This window comes from Cebus imitator, unplaced genomic scaffold, assembly GCF_001604975.1.
Source record: "Cebus imitator isolate Cc_AM_T3 unplaced genomic scaffold, Cebus_imitator-1.0 Scaffold87, whole genome shotgun sequence".
Taxonomy (NCBI): domain Eukaryota; kingdom Metazoa; phylum Chordata; class Mammalia; order Primates; family Cebidae; genus Cebus; species Cebus imitator.
The window spans coordinates 2,383,889-2,409,335 of NW_016107402.1; the positions used below are offsets into that span (position 1 = coordinate 2,383,889).

Below are 25,447 nucleotides of genomic sequence, written 5' to 3' on the forward strand. Positions count from 1 at the left end.
AGCCTGACCAATATGGAGAAAACCCATCTTTACTAAAAATACAAAATTAGCCAGGCTTGGTGGCACATGCCTGTAATCTCAGCTGCTTGGGAGGCTGGGGCAGGAGAATTGCTTGATCCTGGGAGGCAGAAGTTGCAGTGAGCCAAGATGGTGCCGTTGCACTCCAGCCTGTGCAACAAGGAAACGCCATCTTTAAAAAAAAAAAAGGAACTTTGCAGAGGTAATTAAGTTAAGGACCTTGAGGTGGGGAGATTATCCTGGATTAGCTGAATAGGCCCAACGTCATCATAAGGGTCAGAGAGAGGAGGAAATATGATGATGGAAGCAGAGATGAGAGAGGTAAGAAGATGCCGGTCTGAAGATGGAGAAGGAGCCATGAGCCAAGGAATGCAGGCAGCTTGCAGAAGCAAGAAAAGGCCCGGAAACAAATTCTCCCCGAGAGCTTCCCGAAGAAACGCAGCTCTGCTGACGCTTTGATTTTAGCTTACTAAGACCAGCTTTAGACTTCTGACCTCTTGAACTGAAAGAAAATTCATGTGTGTTGTTTTAATCCACTAAATTTGCAATGATTTGTTAGAGCGGCAATAGGAAACGAATCAATCGTAGCTTTGCCATGTATCAGCACAGATACCTTGGGGCATTTCCTAACCTCGCTGAGCCTCCGCTCGTTTGTCTGTAAAACAGAAATGATAAGTGTGAGAAAACATATACAGTGTACTTGGCGTGGCGACTGGCACAGGAAGCACTGATCCATGGTAGTAACTGTCTTTCGGTCATCCCCATCATCGTTATCATCATCGTTATTGGTTGTTTATCCACAGGTGTGAAAACAGACTGGACAGTTTCCTTCTTCTCTAGATTTTCTTGGATAGGGAGAGAAGGAACTGTTAAGAGGCAGGCCTAATAGCTCTACCCCAGCAATTCTCAATCAGAGAAAATTTGGCCTCCTAGAAGACATTCAGAAATGCCGTGTGACATTTTTGGATGTTACAGCTGGGGGGATGCTACTGGCATCTAGTGAGCAGAGGCCAAGGATGCTGCTGAATGTCCTATAATGCACAGGAAAGCCCTCACAACAAAGAATTACCTGGCTCAAGAATCAGAAACCCTGCCATACTCTGAGGCCTGGCTGTACCTCTTGGACTCAAAATATCAACAGGTAGAAAGACAAGTGAGCAGACAGTGGCTGGGCGTGGTGGCGCACACCTGTAATCCCAGCACTTTGGGAGGCTGAGGGGGCCAAACCATGAGGCCAGGAGTTCTAGCCTGGCCAACATGGTGAAACCCTGTCTCTACTAAAAATACAAAAAAATTAGCTGCGTGTGGTGGTGGGTACCTGTAATCCCAGCTACTCAGGAGGCTGATGCAGGAGAATTGCTAGAAAACGGGAGGCGGAGGTTGCAGTGAGCTGAGATTGCACCACTGTATTCCAGCCTGGGTGACAGAATGAGACTCTGTCTCAGAAAAAAAAAAAAAAAAAAAAAAAAAAAAAAAAAAAAAAAAAACTTCAAAAAAAAAAAAAAAAAAAAGAAAGAAAAGTGAGCAGAGTCCTTCCGTAGCAGGGCCACTGACCTAAGAGTGTCCCCAAGAATACTGCTTACCTCCTGGGGCCAGGGTTGCCGAGGACAATTTGAAGTAGGTCTGAGTTTGAGACTTAGCTCCTCCACTGACCTGCTGTTAGATTTTAGGCAAGTCTCTTAACCTCTCTGAGCCTCTGTTTCCTTTCAGCACAGTGGAAATGAAAAGCGCTGCCTTGTTGTGTGGGTTAAACGGGGCGCATGTGAAAGCACAGTGCCTGGCACTTGGGTAGGGTCTGCTTGAGGGCTGGCTTCCTTCTCTCCGGGCCGAGGTTGTCAAGGTGGCATTATTATCCTGTGACATATTCACTGAGGGGCATAAACTCATGAACCCTGTGTCTCCCCACTGTTGCGCAGGGACAGTGGGACACCTGGAGATTTATGTGGGAGCTCCTGTGGAGGTCGAGGACTCTTATGAGCTGGATCCTTGGCTTCAGCCCAAAGACTGAGGGGCAGATGGAAGCCACAGGTCACATTCCAGCTCTGTCAGTCTCCACCACCATGCCCACAGGTATCTTCCTCCCATCGACTTCTGGCACTGTGTGTGCCACCCTTTTGGCACCAGCAAAATATGCCTTGTGACCACTTTCAGCTGGGGTTTCTATTTATAGCTCTCAGCACCTAGAGCTGATCTTATCTGCAGGTCTTGGGTTAGAAGCTCCTGGAGTCTCTTTCCTTATAATGCGGGCCACAAAAATCAGAGGAACAAAGGTCTTCTGAGCCCCCCTTTGACAGGGCGGGGAAGTCAGACTTTACAGGTGTGCTGGGCCTGAAGCCCAGACTTCTTCCAGAGCCACAGACTGCGGCTTTTGCCATAAGACTGCAGTAGGACATTGATCGGGCACCTTTCTGCGGGCAGTGCTGGGCTAGGCCTGTGGTAGGTTGATGCCCAGTACATGGGATTGAAGGAAAGATTCTGAAAGGAAACAATTCCATTTCTCATCCTTTCGTCTGAGTTCCTCAGGACGTAATCCCCTTGGCCCCTCTGGTTTTTGTGTTTTTATTTTATTTATTTCTGTACTGTTCTTTGGTTTCAAACAGACCCACGGCCCTCTCTGAGTCTTTGTCCTATGCACAGGGTGGGCACTGGTTGAATGGATGGGAGGACGGATGACAGAACGGGTGGAAGGAGGATTGTGCCCAGTGAGTGTTCAGGTGGATAGGGGCATGAGTGGACGGGAGGATGAAAGAATGGGCGGGTACATGGAGCAGAAAATGTGCTTCCTTATTTCTGGGAACCAGCTACAAGGGACACATGTTCAATATGTAATAGTGTATGGCCTCCGGTTCAGGGGAGCACTCGGCAGAATTCCTACCCCATCTTCAGGAGCTGTGACACACAGAGCCATGAACAGACAGGGCAGACAGGGTGGGGAGCTTATGACATGGGACCCAATAGGTATGGAGGGTGAAAGAAATGGCCGTGCATGCATCAGGTGGCCTGGGTGACTGTGTGCCCTGCAGAGTGCTGGGAAGTTCATCCCCAGGTTTCCTTTCCTGTGCACTGCGGTTGCCAAATCAAAGCCCTTCATGGAATCTGCTTCAGTTTGTTCCAGTCTCAAGTGCCTTCTAGGAAGGATCGCTGCCTTCCAGAGTGACCTGCTAAGGCTGACTTCCCTCTCCTCACATTCCCTAAGTCCATATCTACGAAGAAGAATAAGCTTTTGGAAGTCACTGGTTTTTGAGTGAAGCTATCAACAGTTCCATGTACTAGCACTGCTGGTTGGAAAAGCCTTAGAGATAATCTCCAAACTGGGCCATTTTACAGGCAGGAAAACCAAGGTCCAGGGAAGGAAGAGGACTTTGCGGGATCATGTAGCAAGGGAAATCCTGGTCTTCCAAGTCTCAGGTTACGAACCTACAGCTTATTCTTCCTCTGCCCAGCCACAGCCCCTGTGCCCCACCGGTCCCATCAGGACTGTTTTTCTCTTTGGGGGAGGTCTCACTATTTCCTCTGTCTCTGCTCTCGATGGAGATGGAGAAGATCAGGTCTTTCAGAGGTCCTGGTGAAGCCCTGCTCAGATCCCCTCCTTGGGACACCAGGTTTCACAGTCTGGCCCCCTGATCTGTTTAGACCTGAGTTTGACCAATGCAGCCAACACTTGACCAGACAGAGAACAGGGTGTTCAAGCTCCAAAGAGAGCAGGAAGAACACAGACTGGAGCCAGGGAGAAGAAAAGAGGCGCTGGGAACTGGCACGAGCACTCCAGGCGCTCAGTTGGGCAATTATGGCATCTCACTTATTCTCACAACCCCACCAGATAGGAGGCGTTAGCCCTGTTTTACAAATGAAAAAGCAGCTTAGCTTATCAAGCTGGTCAGTGATGAAGGAAAGATTAAAATCCAGGTCTACCCAACGCCAAAGCCCTTGCTGGGTCATGAGCCCCTGGACAACGTGCTGTGTCACAGCACCATCAAGTGTTCTCAGCAGCCATCCAGGAGGAGCTGAAGTTTCTCCTGAGGGTCCAAATCAACAAGGTCAAGGCTAGCAGGGATCAGTGCAAAGTCCTGATTGTCAAAAAGTCATTTGCACAAGTGCAGAATGGGGTCCTGGCAACTGGAGAGCAGACGGTCATTATATTGTCACTACTCATCATGCGGCTGTCATTGCCCCTCTATTTCCACTTTGCAGTTTATGAAGCCCCTTCATTTGCGTTGACTCACGCCTGTAATCCCGGCACTTTGGGAGGCTGAGGTGGGCAGATCACAAGTTCAGGAGTTTGAGACCAGCCTGGCCAACATGGTGAAACCCTGCCTCTATTAAGAAATACAAAAATTAGCTGGGGGTGATGGCTGGCACCTGTAATCCCAGCTACTCAGGAGGCTGAGGCAGGAGAATCCCTTGAACCTGGGAGGCAGAGGTTGCAGTGAGCCGAGATCATGCCACTGCACTCCAGCCTGGGAAACAGAGCAAGACTCCATCTAAAAAAAAAAAAAAAAAGCCCCTTCACTTGCTGATCTTAGGGCTTTGATTGACCATAAATGAATATAAGGATAAGTCTGGAAAAGGGCTGAAGGGATGGGTGTCTGTTAGCAGGTGCATATGAGCAGTGCGCTATGGCAGCCTGTAAGGCCAGTAAGCTATTTTTTTGCATCGATCTAGGATAATATCAATAGATATTGTATATAGTGCTGCACTGAATACATGGCATGTTTCATCTCATTTAATCCTCATAACAACCCTATGGAGTTGTGACTATTGTAATTCGTATTTCACAGACCAGAAAACCAAGAGGTGAAGAAAGCTGGCCAAGGTCACACAGCTAGTAAATAGCAGAATTCAGGCCACGTCTGATAAGTATCAAGAAAACTGTCATTCTGAACATGTCAGCTCCCCCTCTGGAGCCATGTGTCCAGTTTTGGGGTCATTCTTAAAGGAGTCCTTGACACAGAGGAATGAGGAACCCATGAGGGACACTATCACCCGAAGGCTTGTTTGAAGGAGCTGAGAATCTTTACCCCAGAGAAGAAAATCATCAGAAAACATACAGTTGCTGTTTTCAAGAGCAGAAAGCTCCACTGCTTAAAAGCAGATTGGCTTCAGCAGGATGTTTGCCAACCTACGGCCAACTGCTATCGCCACCTATTGGTGGGAGGTAACATTGATGTGCTGATACCAGCTACCCTAACTGCTCCTTTCCAGCCCTGGAAGTTTGACCCTTTCATACACAATGGTTAAAGGTGCCTTGTTTCTTTTTTCTTTTCTTTTCTGGTTTTATTTTTATTTATTTATTTATTTTTTGATACAGGGTCTCACTCTGTCTCCCAAGCTGGAGCACAGCGGTGCTACCTTGGCTCACTGCAGCTTCCACATCCTGGGCTCAAGCGATCCTCCAGCCTCAGCCTCCCAAGTAACTGGGAGTACAGGTGCACACCACCATGCCAGGCTAATTTTTGTATTTTTGTAGAGAAGAGCCCAGGCTGGTCTTTAACTCCTGGGCTCAAGCAATCCATCCATCTCAGCCTCCCAAAATACTGGAATTATAGGCATAAACCACCACTCCCCACCACAAAAGTGCTTTTAATCCTGAAAGGCTTTCACTTAGAAGAGGTAGCAGGTTTACCTTTGTGGGAAGATAATTAGCACCAGTAAGTAAAAATTACAAGGTGCCGATATGAAGGTCAATTTTCTTTTCCTTTAATCTTTTATTTTTATTATTGTTTTTAGATGTTTAGGAGTAGAGGTTTCATAGGCAAAAGAAAGAGAAAAAGACAAAGGAAAACAGTTCTGTCTTTGGTGAGAAAGAGAGAATTTCTGAGAGGAAAATACCCAATTTTCTTTTTATTTTAATTTAATTTTTTGAGATGGTGTCTTGCTCTGTCACCCAGGCTGAAGTGCAGTGGCTCAGTCGCAGCTCACTGAAGCCTCAAACTCCTGAGCTCAAACGAATCTCCCACCTCAGCCTCCCGAGTAGCTGCGATTTCAGGTTCACGTCACCACACTTGGCCTGAAGGTCAATTTGCTGACAATTAAAACATCCCAATATCTCCAGGAGCTGCTTGGGAGTAGTGAGCCACTTGTCTGTGGAGGAGATCAAGTCCTGCTGAATCTCCCATCTCTCTGGGGATTGGGAGAAATCAATCCCAATGTTGTGGGGGATTAAGGGCTTTCGTGGGTTACCTGCTCTGAGGGACAGGTGGTCATATGAGGAGAGGTCAGCCAGGCTTGGCAGTATCTTTATTGTCTCATCCAGGGAGGAACTTGTAAGCCAGGCCAAAGAGAGAAAGGGTACCCCTAGGGCAGAGCTTCAGGGGAGATATTTTGGACAGGGGAGGACTGACAGCATTCATCTTCCAGATACAGCTCTTACAGTTGATCAAGAGCTAGTCAGACAGCAATGGATCTGTAAGTGGTTATGACCCTCCATCACTTCCCAAACTGACCTCCCACACAGGCCATTTGTAAACAACCCAAGAAAACAATAGTCCATTGTAGATTACATAAATGTGATTGAGGATCTGCTGAAGACCGAAGTCTCAGAGTGTGGCCAAGGGCAGGAGAGGTTGGGTAGAAGTCAGGGTCAGGGTCAGGGGCCTGGGGCAAGGTCCCTCACTCTGTCTGCTGCACCCTAGCCTGTGTGGGATTTTTCATCAAAGCCCCACTTTGCTCTGGGCCCTGGATGCTGGGCTACCTATGCCTTGTGCATTTGCTAGGAGGGTTTTTAAAGAAGGGGCTGTGAAATCAGACAGACCCTGGCTTGAATCCTGGCATGGTTTTCATGTTAGCCTTGTGAAGTTAAGGCAGTTTCTTCTTTGCTCCGAGCCTCAGTTTCCTCATCTGTAGAGGACAAAGTGCCTGTACCCTCCTTACTGGATTGGGATGAGGATTAAATGAGATCTCAAACATAAAGCACAAAGTGCAGTGCCTGACACATAGCGCATTATTATTATTATTATTAACAACCTCTGCCAGTGAAAACTGGCCTCCCCTTCCCTGTCCTCTCCCTGTTTTCTAGGGCCATGGCCCCTGCTCATAGGCACATTTGATACTGAAGGGCCCTGCTGGCCCTCACTTGGTTAACAGCAGTTGCTGGGGCCCCACACTTGAAAACACCCACATCCTTGGCCATGGCTGTTCTACCACTCCCCCTCCCACCTTCTCTGATGCGGCAGGAACAGAGATGCAATTGAGAGCCCTCGCTCCCTGATGAGGCAAGATACGCTCTGAGATTCCCCACTGTTCTCTGAGAGAGAAGAGCAACTGGGCCCATCTAAAAGACAGTCTGCACCTGGAACTCGGCACCCAGGAGGTCACCCCTGCAGGACCTGTGGCGGAGCGTACGCCCTGGTGGCCTTAGGTGGCTGCATTACTGGTCAGTGTGTGTATGTGTGTGCATGCATGTATTCCTGCAGTTATCGGTCATAGACCCCACTAGTGTGTGTCAGAGACAGGGCGGCGCAGTAGGAAGGGTGCAGGCGTTGCCGTTCGCAACACCCAGGTTCACACATCAGTTCTGTCGCTTTGGGGCTCCGTGAGCATGGAGAGTTCGCTTTATGTTTTTATTTTATTTTATTTTTAGACAGAGTCTCACTTCATCGCCCAGGCTGGTGTGCAATGGCACGATCTCAGCTCACTGGTTTTTATTTTTATTCTTATTTTGAGACAGAGTCTTGTTCTGTCACCCAGGATGGAGCTCAATGGTGCAGTCTCAGCTCACTGCAACCTCTGCCTCCTGGGTTCAAGCAATTCTGCCTCAGCCTCCCTGGAGAGTGGCTGGGATTACAGGTGCCTGCCATCACACCCGGCTAATTTTCCATGTTGGCCAGGCTGGCGTCAAACTCCTGACCTCAAATAATCCACCTGCCTCAGCCTCCCAAAGTGTTGGGATTACAGGCGTGAGCCACTGCGCCCAGCCGAAGTTAGCTTTATATTATCAAGTCTTGGGGTCTTCATTTGAGAGAAGGGGAAAGGAAAACTTGTCTTACCTGGCATGTTGCTAGTTAAATCAGGGCATGGACAGAAAATATCTGGTGCAAGATCTTGGCACGTGCCAAACACTCAGATGGTGGCTTCTGTCATTTTGTGCATGTTGGTTTCACGGCGAATATGTCCATGGATTTGGGTTTGCCAATGGTTGTTCCATGTCTCTCTCACTAAGCAAACCTTGATCAGCAGCCATCTATTTGCATCTTCTTTCTGTTTTTAAAAGAAATTGTAAGAAAGCCTCACTTTTGGCCGGGCTCAGTGGCTCACCCCTGTAATCCCAGCACTTTGGGAGGCAAGGCAAGGAGATCATCTGAGGTCAGGAGCTCGAGACAAGCCTGACCAACGTGGAGAAACCCCGTCCCTAATAAAAATACAAAATTAGCCAGGTGTGGTGGTGCATGCCTGTAATCCCAGCTACTCGGGAGGCTGGAGGCTGAGGCAGGAGAATTGCTTGAACCCAGGAGGCAGAGTTTGCAGTGAGCCGAGATTGTGCCACTGCACTCCAGCCTGGGCAACAAGAGCAAAACTTTGTCTCTAAATAAATAAATCAATAAATAGAAAGCCTCACTTTCTTTTGGTGAGTCTTCATATTGGTGGGGCTAGAAGGAGAAGGTTTAGGGAAATGCGTACTAATACCCTTCACGTGCTGAGATGGGGCAGGCATATCCGCATATCCCCTTGAGAGTAGAGGTGGGCAGTGCTGGGTGGGGAAGGCTTTCATTCCAAATTCTCATATTTGTCTGTCCTTTTAAAATGTTATTTTATTTATTTAGTTTTAGATACAGGGTCTTGCTCTGTCACCCAGCTGGAGTGCAATGGTGCCATCATGGCTCATTGCAACCTCAAACTCCTGGATTCAAGTGATCCTTCCTCCTTAGCCTCTCAAATAGAGGGAGACCACCACTAGGCCAGCTAATTTGTGCTTGTTTTTATAGAAAGAATGTCTCCAAGTTTTCAGCTCCAGATTCCCCTGTCTCTAATTTAGTTCAGCAAATATTTACTGATACTCACTATAATAATTAGAGCTACAATTTAGTGAGCACTTTAAAACACTTTCCAGGGAGGGAGGGGCGAGAGTATAAAAAAAAATTAAAACAAAAACAAAAAAACACTTTCCATACCTCACCTCTCACTCTCAGCTCCCTTAGGGAAAGGGAAAGGCAGCTCATCTTACAGATGAGCAGATGAAAATGGGAAAAATCCAGTTACTCACTCCAGCCCTTGCACTGGCAAAGGAGAAAAGACCCAGACACTTTATCTGAGGTAGGTAGAAGGATATGAGAAGGAATGAGAAATAGTCTCTATCCTCAAGGACCTGGCAATGAGCATGCAGCATTAATGGCAGACAAAGCAATGGACACATGCCTCAGTGGTGCTTCTTTTCAGGGCGCTGCTGTGGGAGGGTAGGGGATAGCATTGCTATTTCTGTCTGAGTGGGAGTCTTCCTGGGGGTGACTGGGGACTGGGCTGTGTCTTTTTGCTGAGATGGAGTCTCGCTCTGTCACCCAGGCTGAAGTGCAGCAGTGCAATCTTGGCTCACCAGGACCTCCACCTCCTGGGTTCAAGTGTTTCTCCTGCCTCAGCCTCCCAGGTAGCTGGGACTACAGGCACACACCACCACAACCGGCTACTTTTTTATTTTTAGTAGAGATGTGGTTTCACCATGATGGCCAGGGTGGTCTCGAACTTCTGACCTCAGGTAATCTGCCCACCTTAGCTTCCCAAAGTTCTAGGATTACAGGCATGAGTCACCATGCCTGGCCTGGGCTGTGTCTTGAAGACTGTGCTCTTTTTCTTGGGGAGCGATAGTGCATAGCCAGCCTGAGCCTGTTTCAGGTGTTGGGAGACAGAAAGCCCAGGCAGGGAGGCAGAGTGGCAGGAGTGGGGAGGTCAGGTGAGCCACACAGGGTTCCTGGTGGAAGCCTGAGTCTGGGAGTCTGGAGGGTCTGGTCTTTGGAAGGAGGAGTAGACAAGAGCTAGGGAGGGTTAGGCAGGGCCCCGGATTAAGGGAGCTCAGAGAAGGTAGAGGCAGAGCCCACCCTATAGATGAACAGGGCCAGGACACAGAGGCCATTCTGACCCTGTGAAGACCCTGGGAGAGGCCACTGCCACCAGAGCCGAGTCAGGCTGCAGATACCTTGACCCTAGTTTGTAGGTTTCAAGGCTGCTTCCATCAGAGCTGGGAGGGCAGGAAAGCTGCAGCTCACGATAAGGACTCTCTAGAGAGACCCTGGGTGGGGACTGGGGAGGCCAGTGCCTGGGGCAGCCAGCCCAGAGGCAGCAAAGACCAAGTATGATGGGGGAGGATGGGGTGTCCTGTTGTCACAGCAGTTTGGCAGAGGGTGATGTGAGCAGCTGAGAGGCTGGAAACAGAGGGTGGAACCAGCTGGTGAAGGACTTTCACTACCAGATATTGAAGGGTAGACAGGGGAAATGATTGTTTTTGGAGCCCCAGAATCGTATGATCAAATCTATAGTCTGTTGTGCTCACTAGAACGTGAGCTTCCCAAGGCAAGGAGTTTGTCTTGTATTCCCTGTGTGTTCCCAGCACTGAGCACACAGCATCAGTCACTTAGTAGGTGCCAGGTTGATATTTAATAGACGTGTTTAATAGATATGTACAGCCACAATATATACAATTTTTATGGATATGTATGTTATGTAGTAAACATTTTAAAACTTTGATGAGAATACACACTAATGGTCAAGGGAGCGGTTACTTTGTGGAAGGGAGGAAATGGAATTGAGATAGACTACAAAAGGGATTTCAGCTATGTCTGACTTTTTTTCTTATAAAGAAGAACTGGCACCAGCACAGTGGCCCATACCTGTAATCCCAGCGCTTTGGGAGGCCGAGGCAGGTGGTTCACTTGAGGTCAGGAGTTTGAGACCAGCCTGGTGTAGATGGTAAAACCCTGTCTCTATTAAAATATAAAATAGCTGGATGTGGTGATGGGCACTTGTAATCCCAGTTACTCGGGAGGATCACTTGAACCCAGCAGGCAGAGGTTACAGCGAGCCAAGATTGCACCACTGCACTCCAGCTTGGGTTACAGAGTGAGACTCTTCAAAAAAAAAAAAGAAGAAGAAAAACTTGGCTGGACTTGGTGGATCGTGCTTGTAATCCCAGCACTTTGGGAGACCAAGGCGGGAAGATCGCTTTGCTTCTAGGAGTTTGAGACCAGCCTGGGCAACATGGTGATACCTAGCCTCTACAAAAAAAGTTTTTTTAGGCTGGGCACAGTGGCTCACACATGTAATCACAGCACTTTAGGAGGCTGAGGCGGGTAGATCATGAGGTCAGGAATTCAAGACCAGCCTGGCAAACATAGTGAAACCCCATCTCTACTAAAAATACAAAAAAACTTAGCCGGGCGTGGTGGTGTGCTCCTGTAATCCCAGCTACTTGGGAGGCTGAGGCAGGAGAATTGCTTGAACCCAGAAGGTGGAGGTTGCGGTGAGGTGGAGATCATACCACTGCACTCCAGCCTGGGCGACACAGCAAGACTCCATTTAAAAAAATACTCTGAGTGATCAGTATGTGGGCTCCTGTAATATTCATCTTCATAATGTAAAAAACATTTCTTACTTTTAAAAAGAAAATAAATTTATACACCATTTTTTTTTTTTTTTTTAATGTGCAGAATACCTCTCTCTCCGATAGATGGTGTATTGAAGCCTATGGCTTCTTAAGATTACAAACAGGCCGAGGTAATTCTCTTGACGTAGACTCTTTGTGGGCTTCCAAATTGTCAGCAGCTGGAGTAAAAGTGCCACTCTGAAATAATGAGGCCAAACGTGGTTTGCTTCCCTCTTTTCTTGACTCCTATAGTTCAGAGTGATTATTTATTTATTTATTTATTTAGAGACAAAGTCACTCTGTCACCCAGGCTGGAGTGCAGTGGTGCATCTCTGCTCACTGCAACCTCCACCTCCCGGATTCAAGCGATCCTCCTGCCTCAGCCTCCCGAGTAGCTGGGATTATAGGCATCCACCACCTCACCTGGCTAATTTTTGTATTTTTAGTAGAGATGGGGTTTCACCATGTTGACCAGGCTGGTCTCAAACTCCTGACCTCAGGCAATATGCCCACCTCAGCCTCCCAAAGTGCCGAGATTACAGGTGTGAGCCACCTTGCTGGCCCAGAACAATTATTTATATCATCGTGCAATGATTCTTGGTGGAGGATCTCAACACTTCTTTCCAGGGGTGACATCATATTCACTGTAACTCTTGGTTCACTCCTCAAATGGAACATACTAGGCTTGCGCATTTTGATTCTTAGTGGCCTCAGGGAAAAAAAAATACATTGTACACTAGACAGTGTTTGAGTCCAAGCTCCACCTCCTCCTACTTGTGTGACTGGTTGAATTACTCAAACACTCTGAGCTCCAGCTTCTCAATAGGAGGGCGTAGATGACAGCCACTTCTCAGTGAGCGAGACGATTAAATGAGAAGATATGGTGTGTGAAGGCTCCTGAGACAGAGCCTGGTGCATGGTAGATTCCCAAACTGCATTAACTCTTCCGATTGAGGGCTTTGTTTGAACCAGCCCTTGCTCTCTTACCCCTTACACCACAACCATGCCCATTCTTCAAGGCCTATTCAACTATATCTCTTCCATGAAATTGTCCCTCACAGCCCAATGGCTCATGTCACTGACTGCTTGATAATCATAGTTCAAAATTAGCCAGGTGTGGTGGCACACACCTGTAGTCCCAGCTACTCAGGAAACTGAGGTGGGAAGATCACCTGAGCCCAGGGTGGTCGAGGCTGCAGAGAGCCGTGGTCGCACCTAGCACTCTAGCCTGGGTGACTGAACAAGACCTTGTCTCAAAAAAAGATTTTTAAACATAGTTAATTTTCATCTGTTCATTTATTTATTTTTGTATCCTCAGATAATAAAGCCTTTGAAAGTAGGAATACCAGTCCAAGTGTCATTGCAGCATGGAGGAAAGCTCACTAGGGTAGGAGGTTGACATCTTGGTTAAATTCTGTTGGGTAGCCAGGGCGCGGTGGCTCACGCCTGTAATCCCAGCACTTTGGGAGGCCAAGGTGAATGGATCAGGAGGTCTGGAGTTCAACACCAGCCTGGTCAATTTAGTGAAACTTCATCTCTACTAAAAATACAAAAATTTGTCTGGGTGCAGTGGTTCACACCTATAATCTCAGCACTTTAGGAGGCCAAAACAGGTGGATCACGAGGTCATGAGTTCGAGACCAGCCTAACCAACATGGTGAAACCCTGTCTGTACTAAAAATACAAAAATTAGCTGGGCATGGTGGCTGGCACGTGTAATCCCAGCTATTCATGAGGCTGAGGTGCAACTTGGAAGGTCCCTGTTCGGGCGCCATGTCTGCCAGGAACTTTGACCAGCAAGAGGGTTCCAACCTGAATGGGGAGTGCACAGGAAAAAAGAAGACAGAAAGCGGGGTCAGGAGGGATGAAGAGACAGTGCTCAATCATCAACTTTATTTCTCAAGGCTCAGAATACATATACATTTTCAGGGTCCGATTGACGTCATGGTAAGGAGAGAAACAAGTAGATAAATCATCAATTCTATACAATAAATTGACAGCTAAGCAATAGGTGGTTATAGAAGATAATAATATCTTTGGTGTTCATAAGCAAGTTTCTGTAGCAAAAAACCTTGTTTCTCATGAATGCAGGCCATCTGGTTTCGCCTGTCTGGTTATCTTTTAACTAGATTCTACTTTTTCTTTTGTCCCCGACTTCCCTATCTCAACTTCCCTCTGCCTGGAGGCCCTGCTCCTGGGCCCAACCTCCCGTATAGTGAATACCTGCTCTGAGGTGTTCACGCTGGAGGGCTCCCAACACTGAGGCCAAAGAATTGCATGAATCCTGGAGGCAGAGGCTGCAGTGAGCAGAGACTACACCACTGCACTCAGGCTGAGCAAGAAAGAGCGAAACTCTGTCTCAAAAAAAAAAAAAAAATTCTGTTGGGTAAACTTGGGACTCCAGATAGCTTTGGGTACTTTGGTTTCATGAGTAAAATGGCAACAGTCACTCACCTCACATCGTTTCAAGAGATTGATCTAGATATTTGAAGGCGTTGAATACATATTGTTGAATAAATTTAAACCGCTTTGAAAAACAAAGTTACTTACAAATGTCAGGTATTATTATTAAATCCCCCATGGTACCTAATCATGAGTTTTGTGTTTACTTGCTGCCAAGAGAAACTGCATGCTTGAATATTCTGCAGTCATCCAGATAAAGACCAAAAGAGGCATCAAGTAGCAATAATACGGATTTATCTCATTTTAAACAAAATTTCTTCTTTCTCGTCAGGATCGAGATGACCACGGCCACTCCTCTGGGGGATACCACCTTCTTCTCATTGAACATGACCACGAGGGGAGAAGACTTCCTATATAAGAGTAAGGTCAACTTGGCTTGGAGGCTGGGGGACAGATGGCAGGACAAATGTTGTGGTCATGGTGCAGAGGTTAACAGTGTGGGCTCCAGAGGTAGCGTGCCTGGGTCTCAGGCCCGGTTCTGCCACCTGCCAACTGTATAGCCCTGAGCACATGACTTTACTGCTCTGTGCCTCCATTTCCTCATCTATACAATGGGGATGTTAATGAAGCTATCACATAAGGCAGTTGTGAGGACTGAAGGGGATAATCCAGATAGACCGTTTAGCACAGCCTCTGGTACATACTAAGTACCTAATGATGATGATGATGATTGTTAATTACTGATGGCTGGGTGTGGTAGCTCACAGCTGTAATCCCAGGACTTTGGGAGGCTGAGGCAGGTGGATCACTTGAGGTCAGGAGTTTGAGACCAGCTTGACCAACATGGTGAAACCTCATCTCTACTGAAAATACAAAGTGTTAAAACTCGAGTGCTGAATGAAGAGAACCCTCAAACAGGCTTTGTGTGAGCAACATGGCTGCTTATTCACCTGGGTGCGGGAGGGCTGAGTCCAAAAAAAGAGTCAGGGAAGGGTGGTGGGATAGGAGTTGGTTTTATAGGTTTGAGCGGTTTTTTACAAGTGGGGAGGGGGTCATAGGTTGGCAACCTGGGAGGGGTTCGTAGGGTCTGGAGTCACGAGGCTGACCAAGGTCGGTTACAAAGTCCAATTGCCTTATCAATTGGGGCAGGAATAAGGAACGATAGAGAATGTCTCAAAGTTAATTAGGTGCCACAGGGGTTAATCACTTCTTCCTCTTTTCATGGTCTTCCAGTTACTTCAGATTTTCCGGGAATTCATCTGGAGTGTCCCTGCAGGTCACAGAGGTTAATATGGCATCCACAGCACTGTCAGTCAGCCTAAAAGACCTCACACAAAGATTATGGGCATGGTGATGTGCACCTGTAGCCCCAGTTACTCAGGAGGCTGAGGCAGGAGAATCACTTGAACCTAGAAAGCAGAGGTTGCAGTGAGCCAAGATCGTGCCACTGCACTCCAGCCTGGGCAGCAGAGTGAGACTCCAAAACAAACAAATATTACTAGAACTACAATTACTGTTATTTGTGTTTAAAAGTCTTGGGGTCTAGAGGGCACTGAAATTGGTATCTCTTGTAAAATGGCTGTATATGGGTCACCTTAAAATATAGCTAATGCCCGGGCATGGTGGCTCATGCCTGTGATCCCAACAATTTGGGAGGCCAAGGCAGGCAGACTCCTTGATCTTGGGAGTTCAAGACCAGCCTGGGCAACATAGTGAAACCCCATGTCTACAACAAATACCAAAATTAACCAGGCGTGGCGGTGTTACACCTGGAGTCCCAGCCACACGAAGGGTGCTGAGGCAGGAGGATCTCTTGAGCCTGGGAGGTCGAGGCTGCAGTGAGCCGAGATTGCACCACTGCATTCCAGCCTGGGTAACAGAGCGAGACCTTGTCTCCAAACAAACAAACAAACAAATAAAAATCCCAAGTAGCTATTTTTATACCATTTCTGCAAGGCAAAAAACATCCCATCAGTTGATGAAGGAGTAAATGAATGCAGGTGAGTTCTGGGGAGGCATTTGCCGTGAACAAGTGGTCCCTGGAAGGAAACATTCAGGATGACTCTTCAGAAAATCAATTGATTGTATAAGGAGAAGTTTGGGTGCATGTCAGCCATTTCAGCTGGCTACACAGATACCTCTGGGCATGAGACAGTCTTCCCCACACACAGGGCGGGTGTTCCACAGTGACGAACAGCTTCAGGCTGTGGTTCTGGCAGGTGGCTGGATGAATGGCAGGATATATCTCTTCTGTGAAGACTCAGAAGGGGTCTCTCCCAGGATGGGGTCCTATGGGTATTCTGCTCCTTGTTGGGTGGGCAGACCTACAGAGGCCTAGGGAGGTGTGTCTCCAAACAGTTCTGAGGGAAACGCAGGGTAGAGAGAATCACTATTGGGAAGACGAGAATCGTTCTGTTTTAATTGAACTGAAGTGGTTCTTGGCCTGTAATCCCAGCACTTTGGGAGGCCAAAGTGGGTGGATTACCTGAGGTTGGGAGTTTGAGACCGGCCAACATGGTAAAACCCCACCTCTACTAAAAATGCAAAAATTAACCAGGTGTGGTGATGCACACCTGTAGTCCCAGCTACTTGGGAGGCTGAGGCAGGAGAATCGCTTGAACCTGGGAAGTGGAGGTTGCAGTAAGCCAAGATTGCACCACTGCGCTCCAGCCTGGGTGACAGAGAGAGGAAAGAAAGAAAGAGAGAAAGAGAGAGAGAGAGAGAGACAGAGACAGAGAAAGAAAGAAAGAGAGGGAGGGAGGGAGAGGAAGGAAGGGAGGGAGGGAGGGAAAGGGGAAAGCAAAGAAAAGAAAGCAGTGGTTCTCAGCTAGGCAATTTTGCCTTCCTAGATAGAGTTACCAGATTTAACACATTAAAATATAGAATGCCCAGTTAAATTTGAATTTAAGATAAACAATGAATACTTATTTAGTTTGTATCATGCAATATTTGAGATGTACTTATACTAAAATGTTATCCATTGTTTGTTGGAAATTCTGATTTTATCTGGCAGCCCTACCACCACGGACCATTTGGCATTGTCTGGAGATACCTTGGTTGTCGCAGTTTGGTGGGGGTGGAGGGAGCTTGGGGGGATTGCAACTGGCATCTGGTAGACAGAGGCAAGAGATAAGGTTAAACGTCCTGCAATGCACAGGACAGCCTCCTCAGCAAAGAATTAGCTTGCTGTGGTTGAAAAACCTGGAACTAAAGTCTCCCCAAGAAGAAAAAAAAGCTAAGTTGCCCTCGATGGATTTCCTGCCCTCTGTTTTTTTCCTTCCAGCATTTCTTCCTATGAATATTTGCACATGGTTGTTGGCTTTCTAAGCAAACTTTTTATAAAGGCATGACCTACATTCAAAATGTGGCCACATCATAAGTGCACAGCTGGGTAAATTGCCACAAAGTGAGCATACCTGTGCAACTAACCCCCATCTCAAAAAACAGCCGCCACCAGTATCCCAGAGGTCCTGGTGCCCCTTCTGATCACCATCCTCCACCCACCCAAGAGACCCGCTATTCTGACTTCTACCACCATAGATTAGTTCTGCTTGGTTTTGAGCTTTATATAAATGGCTCATAGACCATATGCACTCCTTTGTATCTGGCTTCTTTCATTCTACATATGCTTCTATGCACATATTTTAATGGTTGTAACATATGGTATATAAATACATATTGGGTGGATGTATATAATCTCTTTTCTTCTTTTCTTTTTTTTTTTTTTTTTTTCTTTTTTTATACAGGGTCTCACTCTGTCGCCCAGGCTGGAGTGCCGTGATACCGTCTCAGCTCACTGCCTCACTGCAACCTCTGCTTCCCCGGCTCAAGCGATTCTCATGCCCCAGCCTCCTGAGTAGCTGGGATTACAGGCATGCACCACCAAGCCCAGCTAATTTTTGTATTGTTAGTAGAGATGGGGTTTTGCCATGTTGGCCAGGCTGGTCTTGAACTTCTGACCTCAGGTGATCTGCCTGCCTCAGCCTCCCAAAGTGCTGGGATTACAGGCATGAGCCACTGCACCCAACCTGTTTCTACACTTAACATCATCAAAATCGTTCCCAGGTTACCGTAGTCTTCATAATCATCATTAAAATTATTTTATAGACAGGAGTGGTGGCTCATACCTGTAATCCCAACACTTTGGGAGGCTAAGGCAGAGAGATTGCTTGAGGCCAAGAGTTTGAGACCAACCTAGGCAACATAGCAGGATCCTGTCTTTACAAAAATTGTTTTAAACATTAGCTTGCATGGGGCGTGTACCTGTGGTCCCATCTACTCAGGTGGCTGAAAATGAAAGATCACTTGAGCCTGGGAGTTCAAACCTGGGAGTAATGAGCTATGATTGTGCCAGTGCACTCCAGCCTGGGGGCAGAGCAAGACCCCATCTCTAATAAACAAATAAATAAATGATAGTATAATATTTTATTCTATAGGTTCCCATACCTTATTTAACCATTCTCATATTTAGAATATGAATATTGTCATAATAAACATCTTGATTCACTCAACTTTTTCTGTATTTAGGATTATTCCCTTAAGATAAATTCTTCAGGGCCGGGCGCGGTGGCTCAAGCCTGTAATCCCAGCACTTTGGGAGGCCGAGGCGGGTGGATCACGAGGTCAAGAGATCGAGACCATCCTGGTCAACATGGTGAAACCTCGTCTCTACTAAAAATACGAAAACATTAGCTGGGCATGGTGGTGCGTGCCTGTAATCCCAGCTACTCAGGAGGCTGAAGCAGGAGAACTGCCTGAACCCAGGAGGCGGAGGTTGCAGTGAGCCGAGATCGCGCCATTGCACTCCAGCCTGGGTATCATGAGTGAAACTCCATCTCAAAAATAAATAAATAAATAAATAAAAATAAAAATAAAAAATAAGATAAATTCTTCAGCGGCAAATAGATTGCTTTAAAGTATAAACATGCTTATGGTTCTTGATTTTTTCTTTTCTTCTGAGACAAAGTTTTGCTCTTGTCACCCAGGCTGGAGTGCAATGGTACAATCTTGGCTCATTGCCACCTCTGCCTCCTGGGTTCAAGTGATTCTCTTGCCTCAACCTCCTGAGTAGCTGGAATTACAGGAGACTGCCACCATGCCCAGCTAAATTTTGTATCTTCAGTAGAGATGGGATTTCACCATGTTGGGCAAGCTAGTCTCAAACCTCAGATGATCCACCTGCCTGGGCCTCCCAGAGTGCTGGGATTACAAGCGTGAGCCACCGCACCCAGAGGTTCTTGATATTTTCAATATCAATTCTGACAAGGATATTGATCTTGAAACTAAGATTGGAAGCCAGGTTTGGTGGCCTCCAGCCTGGCCAACATGGTGAAACCCTGTCTCTATTTAAAAAAACTAAAATTAGCCAGGCATAGTGGCAGACACCTGTAATCCCAGCTACTTGGGAGGCTGAGGCAGGAGAATCAATTCAACCCAGGAGGCAGAAGATGCAGTGAGCCGAGATCGCACCACTGCACTCCAGCCTGGGCAATAAGAGCAAAACTCCCTCTCAAAAAAAAAAAAAAACCTAAACTAAAATTGGAGTATGACATTGGAACTGGGAACTAATATTGAAATTAGTGTCTAAGACATTAAGCAGTAAGGACATCATCACAGCCTTGTTTTTAACAGTGAAAAACTGTAAACAACATAAGTATTCTCAGCAGAGAACTGGTGAACAGATTCTGGCACATCCAAACAATGGAGTACTATGCAGCCATGGAAAGTCATGAAGAAAAATATATAATTCAACAGAAGGATGATTATGATATTGTTATAAAATAGTATATGAGGCTGGGTGTGGTGGTTCACACCTGTAATCCCAGCACTTTGGGAGGCCAAGGTGGGCGGATCATGAGGTTAAGAGATCGAGACCATCCTGGCTAACATAGTGAAACTCTGTCTATACCAAAAATACAAAAATTAGCCAGGCATAGTGATGCGGGCCTGTAGTCCCAGCTACTCTGGAGGCTGAGGCAGAAGAATTACTCGAACCCAGGAGGCAGAGGTTACAGTGAGCCAAGATTGCACCACTGCACTCCAGCCGAGTGACAGAGCGAGACTCTGTCTCAAAAAAAAAAAAAAACAAGAAAAAAACAGTATATGAAACATGGTTCTATTTTTACTAAGTGAATATTTTTCCATACTTAGGAATATTTCCTTTAGGATCAATATTCAAATATATTATTATTAAATTATTTTAAAACTATGATAGACTTTTTTTTTTTTAATGTATACAAATGGAGTCTTGTTATCTTGCCCAGGCTGCTCTGGAATTCCTGGGCTCAAGTGATGCTCACCCCCAGCCTCACAAAGTACTGGGATTACAGATGTGAGCCACTGCACCTAGCCAGATATTTATGTATGCATTTATTTTTATTTTTTGAGACAGGGTCTTGCTCTGTCACCCAGGCTGCAGTGCAGTGGCACAATCTTGGCTCACTGCAGCCTCAACCTCCCAGGCTCAAAAGATCCTTCCTCCCCAGCCTCCCAAGTGGCTGGGACTACAGGTGCATGCTACCACACCTGGCTAATTTTTTATTTTTTATTTCTAGAAACAGGATCTTGCTATGTTGCCCAGGCTGGTCTCACACTCAAGCAAGGCTCAAGCGAGACTCCCACCTCATCCTCTCAAAGGACTGGGATTGCAGGCATGAGCCATTGGTCCTGATAGATATTTACCATGCATCAACACGATCATGTTGGTGAATGTAGGTAGATAATCAGCAGTCGTTGGGCCAATGAGTTCTTCAACTTCCCCCTCTTTTTTGCACCTATTTATATTTTCAAAATTATTATCTACAAAAATCACATGCCACTTTTGCATTACCAAAAAGAAAGGAAGGTATTTTGCTTATTTATTTCCCAGAAGCTAGAGGCTGTGTTTTGGAAGATGGTGTGCTGAGGACGGGGTCCTTCAAGCCCAGCGCAGGGCAGGGGTTCACAGCCACTCCAGATGTGACTGTCCTGTGGTCAACTGGGAGTGTCCCAGGACATTACCCTCTCTCCTGCTTCCCTTGACCCAGTGAGGATGTCAGGTGCCACAACAGGGCGCCCTTCCAGTTGTCGTTCAGTTTGCACATTCACTATCTCTGTTCCTCTCCTCTCCGTAGGTTCTGGAGCCATTGTTGCTGGCGTTGTGGTGGTTGTCATCGTCATCTTCACCGTGGTTCTGATCCTGCTGAAGATGTACAACAGGTACGCATGCCCTGGGCTTTGGAACTGCCTGGACCCTTCAGTGACATCAGAATAAACAGGAGCTGATATGTAGGTGGCCATCGTGTGCCTGGTAGGCAGTATCCCTAAGACTTTAGTAAATGTTCTATCCTGTGGGGGTCCTTTTTGAAGTCTGTTCTGTTGAAGGAATTTCAAAGTGACTATTTTTGTACTTGGAGAAATATTTTTTAAATATAGTAATGTTACAAGAACAAAAAATCTAACACTGCATGTTGTCACTCATAGGTGGGTGTTGAACAATGAGAACACATGGACACAGGGAGGAGAGCATCACACACTGGGGTCTGTCGGGGGGAAATAGGGGAGGGACGGAGGAGGTGGGGAATTGGGGAGAGATAGCTTGGGGTGAAATGCCCAATATAGGTGATGGGGAGGAAGGCAGCAAATCACACTGTCATGTGTGTACCTATGCAACAATCTTGCATGTTCTTCACATGTATCCCAAAACCTAAAATGCAATAAAAAATAAATAAATAAATAAATAAAATAATGTGATGACAGTGCTAATTGTCTTGAGCACCGTGGTAAACATTTGTATGTAATTTACAGCTCACAGAGGAATGTTCAGGCCTCTTCTCTCAGAGACCCCTCTGCTAAGTTGTATGAGCTGGCCACATAAGTATTTGAAGTGATAAATACTGGAAGCATGTACCCTGACTCTGCTTTCTGGAAACATATAAGGGAAAATAGAAGAATATAATTTGATCATATAAAAAATAAATGTTATATGTTATCACCTTATGTGTAATTACTGTCAGTCACAACCTTGATGGAAGGTCATTTTTCTCAGGGAAGAAATCAAAATTAAAAGACTATAAATTAAACATATCATAGAAGACCTAGAAGCCATTTCTTTAAAAAGATATGGCTGGGTGCAGTAGTGTGCGTCTGTAATCCCAGCTACTCAGGAGACTGAGGCAGGAGGAGGGCTTGAGTCTAGGGGTTTGAGTCCAGCCTGGGCAACACAGCAAGACCCTGTCTATAAAAATTATTTATATATATATATGTAAATATATATATGAAGTGCACTGATTAATAAGGAAAGCTGTTTGCAATATATTGTCAAAGTTTACAAAACAATATATACATTGTAATCATGATCATACACATCCCCAAGGACGAGTAACACAGCAAGGTCTTCACCACTGGTGTGTCTGCATGATGGCATTGTTTTTGCTGGGAGGGGGATGTTCCTGATTTTTGAGGAACAGTACCTATGCATTGTTTTCATAAAAATATGATTATTGGCCGGGCGCGATGGCTCAAGCCTGTAATCCCAGCACTTTGGGAGGCCGAGGCGGGTGGATCACGAGGTCAAGAGATCGAGACCATCCTGATCAACATGGTGAAACCCTGTCTCTACTAAAAATACAAAAAAATTAGCTGGGCATGGTGGTGCGTGCCTGTAATCCCAGCTACTCAGGAGGCTGAGGCAGGAGAATTGCCTGAACCCAGGAGGCAGAGGTTGCAGTGAGCCGAGATCGCGCCATTGCACTCCAGCCTGGGTAACAAGAGTGAAACTCTGTCTAAAAAAACAAAAACAAACAAAAACAAACAAAAAAAAAAGAAACAGTTTTTAAAATAAAGGAGCTAGGCCAGGCATGATGGCTCACGCCTATAATCCCAGCACTTTAGGAGGCTGAGGCGGGTGGATTATGAGGTCAGGATTTTGTAACCAGCCTGGCCAACACCCCTCTCTACTAAAAATACAAAAAAATTAGCTGGGCATGGTGGTGCGTGCCTGTAATCCCAGCTACTCAGGAGGCTGAGGCAGGAGAATTGCCTGAACCCAGGAGGCGGAGGAAGCATCAGCCCCTTGGATGAGCCCCGTGGAGGCGGAGGTTGCGGTGAGCCGAGATCGCGCCATTGCACTCCAGCCTGGGTAACATGAGTGAAACTCTGTCTAAAAAAACAAAAACAAACAAAAACAAACAAAAAAAAAAGAAACAGTTTTTAAAATAAAGGTAGCTAGGCCAGGCATGATGGCTCACGCCTATAATCCCAGCACTTTAGGAGGCTGAGGCGGGTGGATTATGAGGTCAGGATTTTGTAACCAGCCTGGCCAACACCCCTCTCTACTAAAAATACAAAAAATTAGCTGGGTGTGGTGACAGGTGCCTGTAATCCCAGCTACTTGGGAGGCTGAGGCAGGAGAATTGCTTGAACCTGGGAGGCAGAGGTTACAGTGAGCTGGGATCACACTACTGCACTCCAGCCTGGGTGACAGGATGAGGCTCTGTCTCAATCAATAAATCAATCAATAAAGTAAAGGTAGCTAACATATGTCGATCTCATACCAAATGCCAGGCATGGTTCTAAGCTCCTTACATGTGTTAACTCATTTAACCCTCACCACAACCTCACAAGGTGGGTACTACTATTATCCTCAATTTTATAGGTATAGAAACAGATACAGAAAGATTAAGTCATATGCCTAAAGTTGCTTAGCCCTAATTAGCACAGTTGGGATTCAAACCTAGTTCATTTGGCTTCAAAGAAAATACTCCCACAATTACACATAATAATAATATTAAAATTTTATTTAAAAAAATCTTCAGGGTATTACAATTTTGGTCTATCACAAACTAGGAAGTGGTATCAAACTCCAATGTCTAGCCTTTATTTATCTCCACTGTTGCTGGCGCTCCTAACCTCTTTTTTAGGTTGTAAACTGAATGGAGAATCCACTCAACCCACCCTGTTTGTACTGATGCCTAGGCTGGGAATTGAGAGACCTGGGTTCAGTAGTCTTTGGTTTGTCAAAATCAAGGAAGTTATTTAACCTCCTGCCTGTGTGTTGTCGCGTTTAAAATGAAGAGTCTCAAAGCTTGATAACTGCATTATGGATATACTGGAGAATGTCTTTGTTCTTAGGAGTATTTAGGAGTAAAATGGCATGATGCCTGCAACTTACAAATGATTTATGATTTTTTTGTTTTTTTTTAAGATGAGGTTTCACCATATTGGTCAAACTGATTGATCTCGAACTCCTGACCTCAGGTGATCAGCCCACCTCAGCCTCCCAAAGTGCTGGGATTACAGGTGTGAGCCACCACGCCCAGCTCAATGGTTCATGATTTTTAAGTAACTGTGTGTCGGCCGGGTGCTGTAGCTCACGCTTGTAATCCCAGCACTTTGGGAGACCGAGGTGAACAGATCACGAGGTCCAGAGTTAAACACCAGCCCGGCCAACACAGTGAAAACCCATTTCTACTAAAAATACAAAAATCAGCCAGGCGTGGTGGCGGGCGCCTGTAATCCCAGCTGCTAAGGAGGCTGAAGCAGGAACATTGCTTGAACCTGGGAGGCAGAGGTTGCAGTGAGCCGAGATCACGCCGCTGCACTCCAGCCTGGGCAACAGAGCTAGGCTCCATCTCAAAGAAAAAAAAACAAAAACAAACTGTGTGTCTGAAAATAGAGAAAGAAAAAGTAAGAGAAAGAAAAACAAGAAAGCAGGTGGGGCAAGTTGGGCCATTTTATGCTGCTGTAACAGAGTATCTGAGACTGGGTAATTTATACAGAAAAGAGATTTATTTCTTTCAGTTCTGGAGGCAGGGAAATCTAAGATATTGAGGGACCAGTATCTTGCAAGGGACTTCTTGCTCTGTCATTGCACTGTAGAAGGGCAAAGAGAGAGCCAGAGAGAGGAAGAGATCAAATTCACAGCCTGTGAAGTCCTTTTATAATTGGCCCTTCGATAATTGGCATTAATGGATTCATGAACCTCCCCTTAGGCCCTACCTTTAAATACTGTTGAATTAGGGATTAAGTTCCCAGTGCAGGCTTTTGAGGGCTGCACTCAAATCATAACAAAGGTATTAGAGTATTAATTGTACTATTAGTGCAACATTCCTGAAGATTTGACATTTTTAACAAAGAATTATAAGGCCGGGTGCCATGGCTCACACCTGTAATCCCATCACGCCAGGAGGCCAAGGTGGGTGGATTGCTTGAATCCAGGAGATCAAGACCAGCCTGGGCAACATAGTGAAACCCCATCTCTACTAAAAATACAAAAAATTAGCCAGGCATGGTGGTGTACACTTGTAGTCCCAGCTACTTGGGAGGCTGAGGTGGGAGAATCACCTGATCCTAGGATGCTGAGGCTGTAGTGAGCTGAGATTGCATCACTGTACTTCAGCCTGGGCAGCCAGAGTGAGACCCTGTTTCAAAAAACAAATAAATATATTATATATATATATATATATATATATATATATATAT

At 46.1% G+C, this 25,447-nt stretch overlaps 1 protein-coding gene across 2 annotated transcripts in view; it reads left to right on the top strand.

Annotated features, from left to right (window-relative positions):
- LOC108308673 (non-compact myelin associated protein) overlaps window positions 1-25,447 on the top strand; it is a 52,488-nt gene that overhangs the window by 24,252 nt on the left and 2,789 nt on the right. The window contains exons 2-4 of one of the 2 annotated variants that reach the window (XM_037740738.1): window positions 7,191-7,390; window positions 14,319-14,407; window positions 21,100-21,184. In XM_037740738.1, coding sequence (XP_037596666.1) covers window positions 14,326-14,407; window positions 21,100-21,184 — 167 coding nt within the window. In that variant the 5' untranslated portion in view covers window positions 7,191-7,390; window positions 14,319-14,325. The remainder of the gene's footprint in view (window positions 1-7,190; window positions 7,391-14,318; window positions 14,408-21,099; window positions 21,185-25,447) is intronic. The other variant, XM_017534578.2, reaches the window with a different exon arrangement.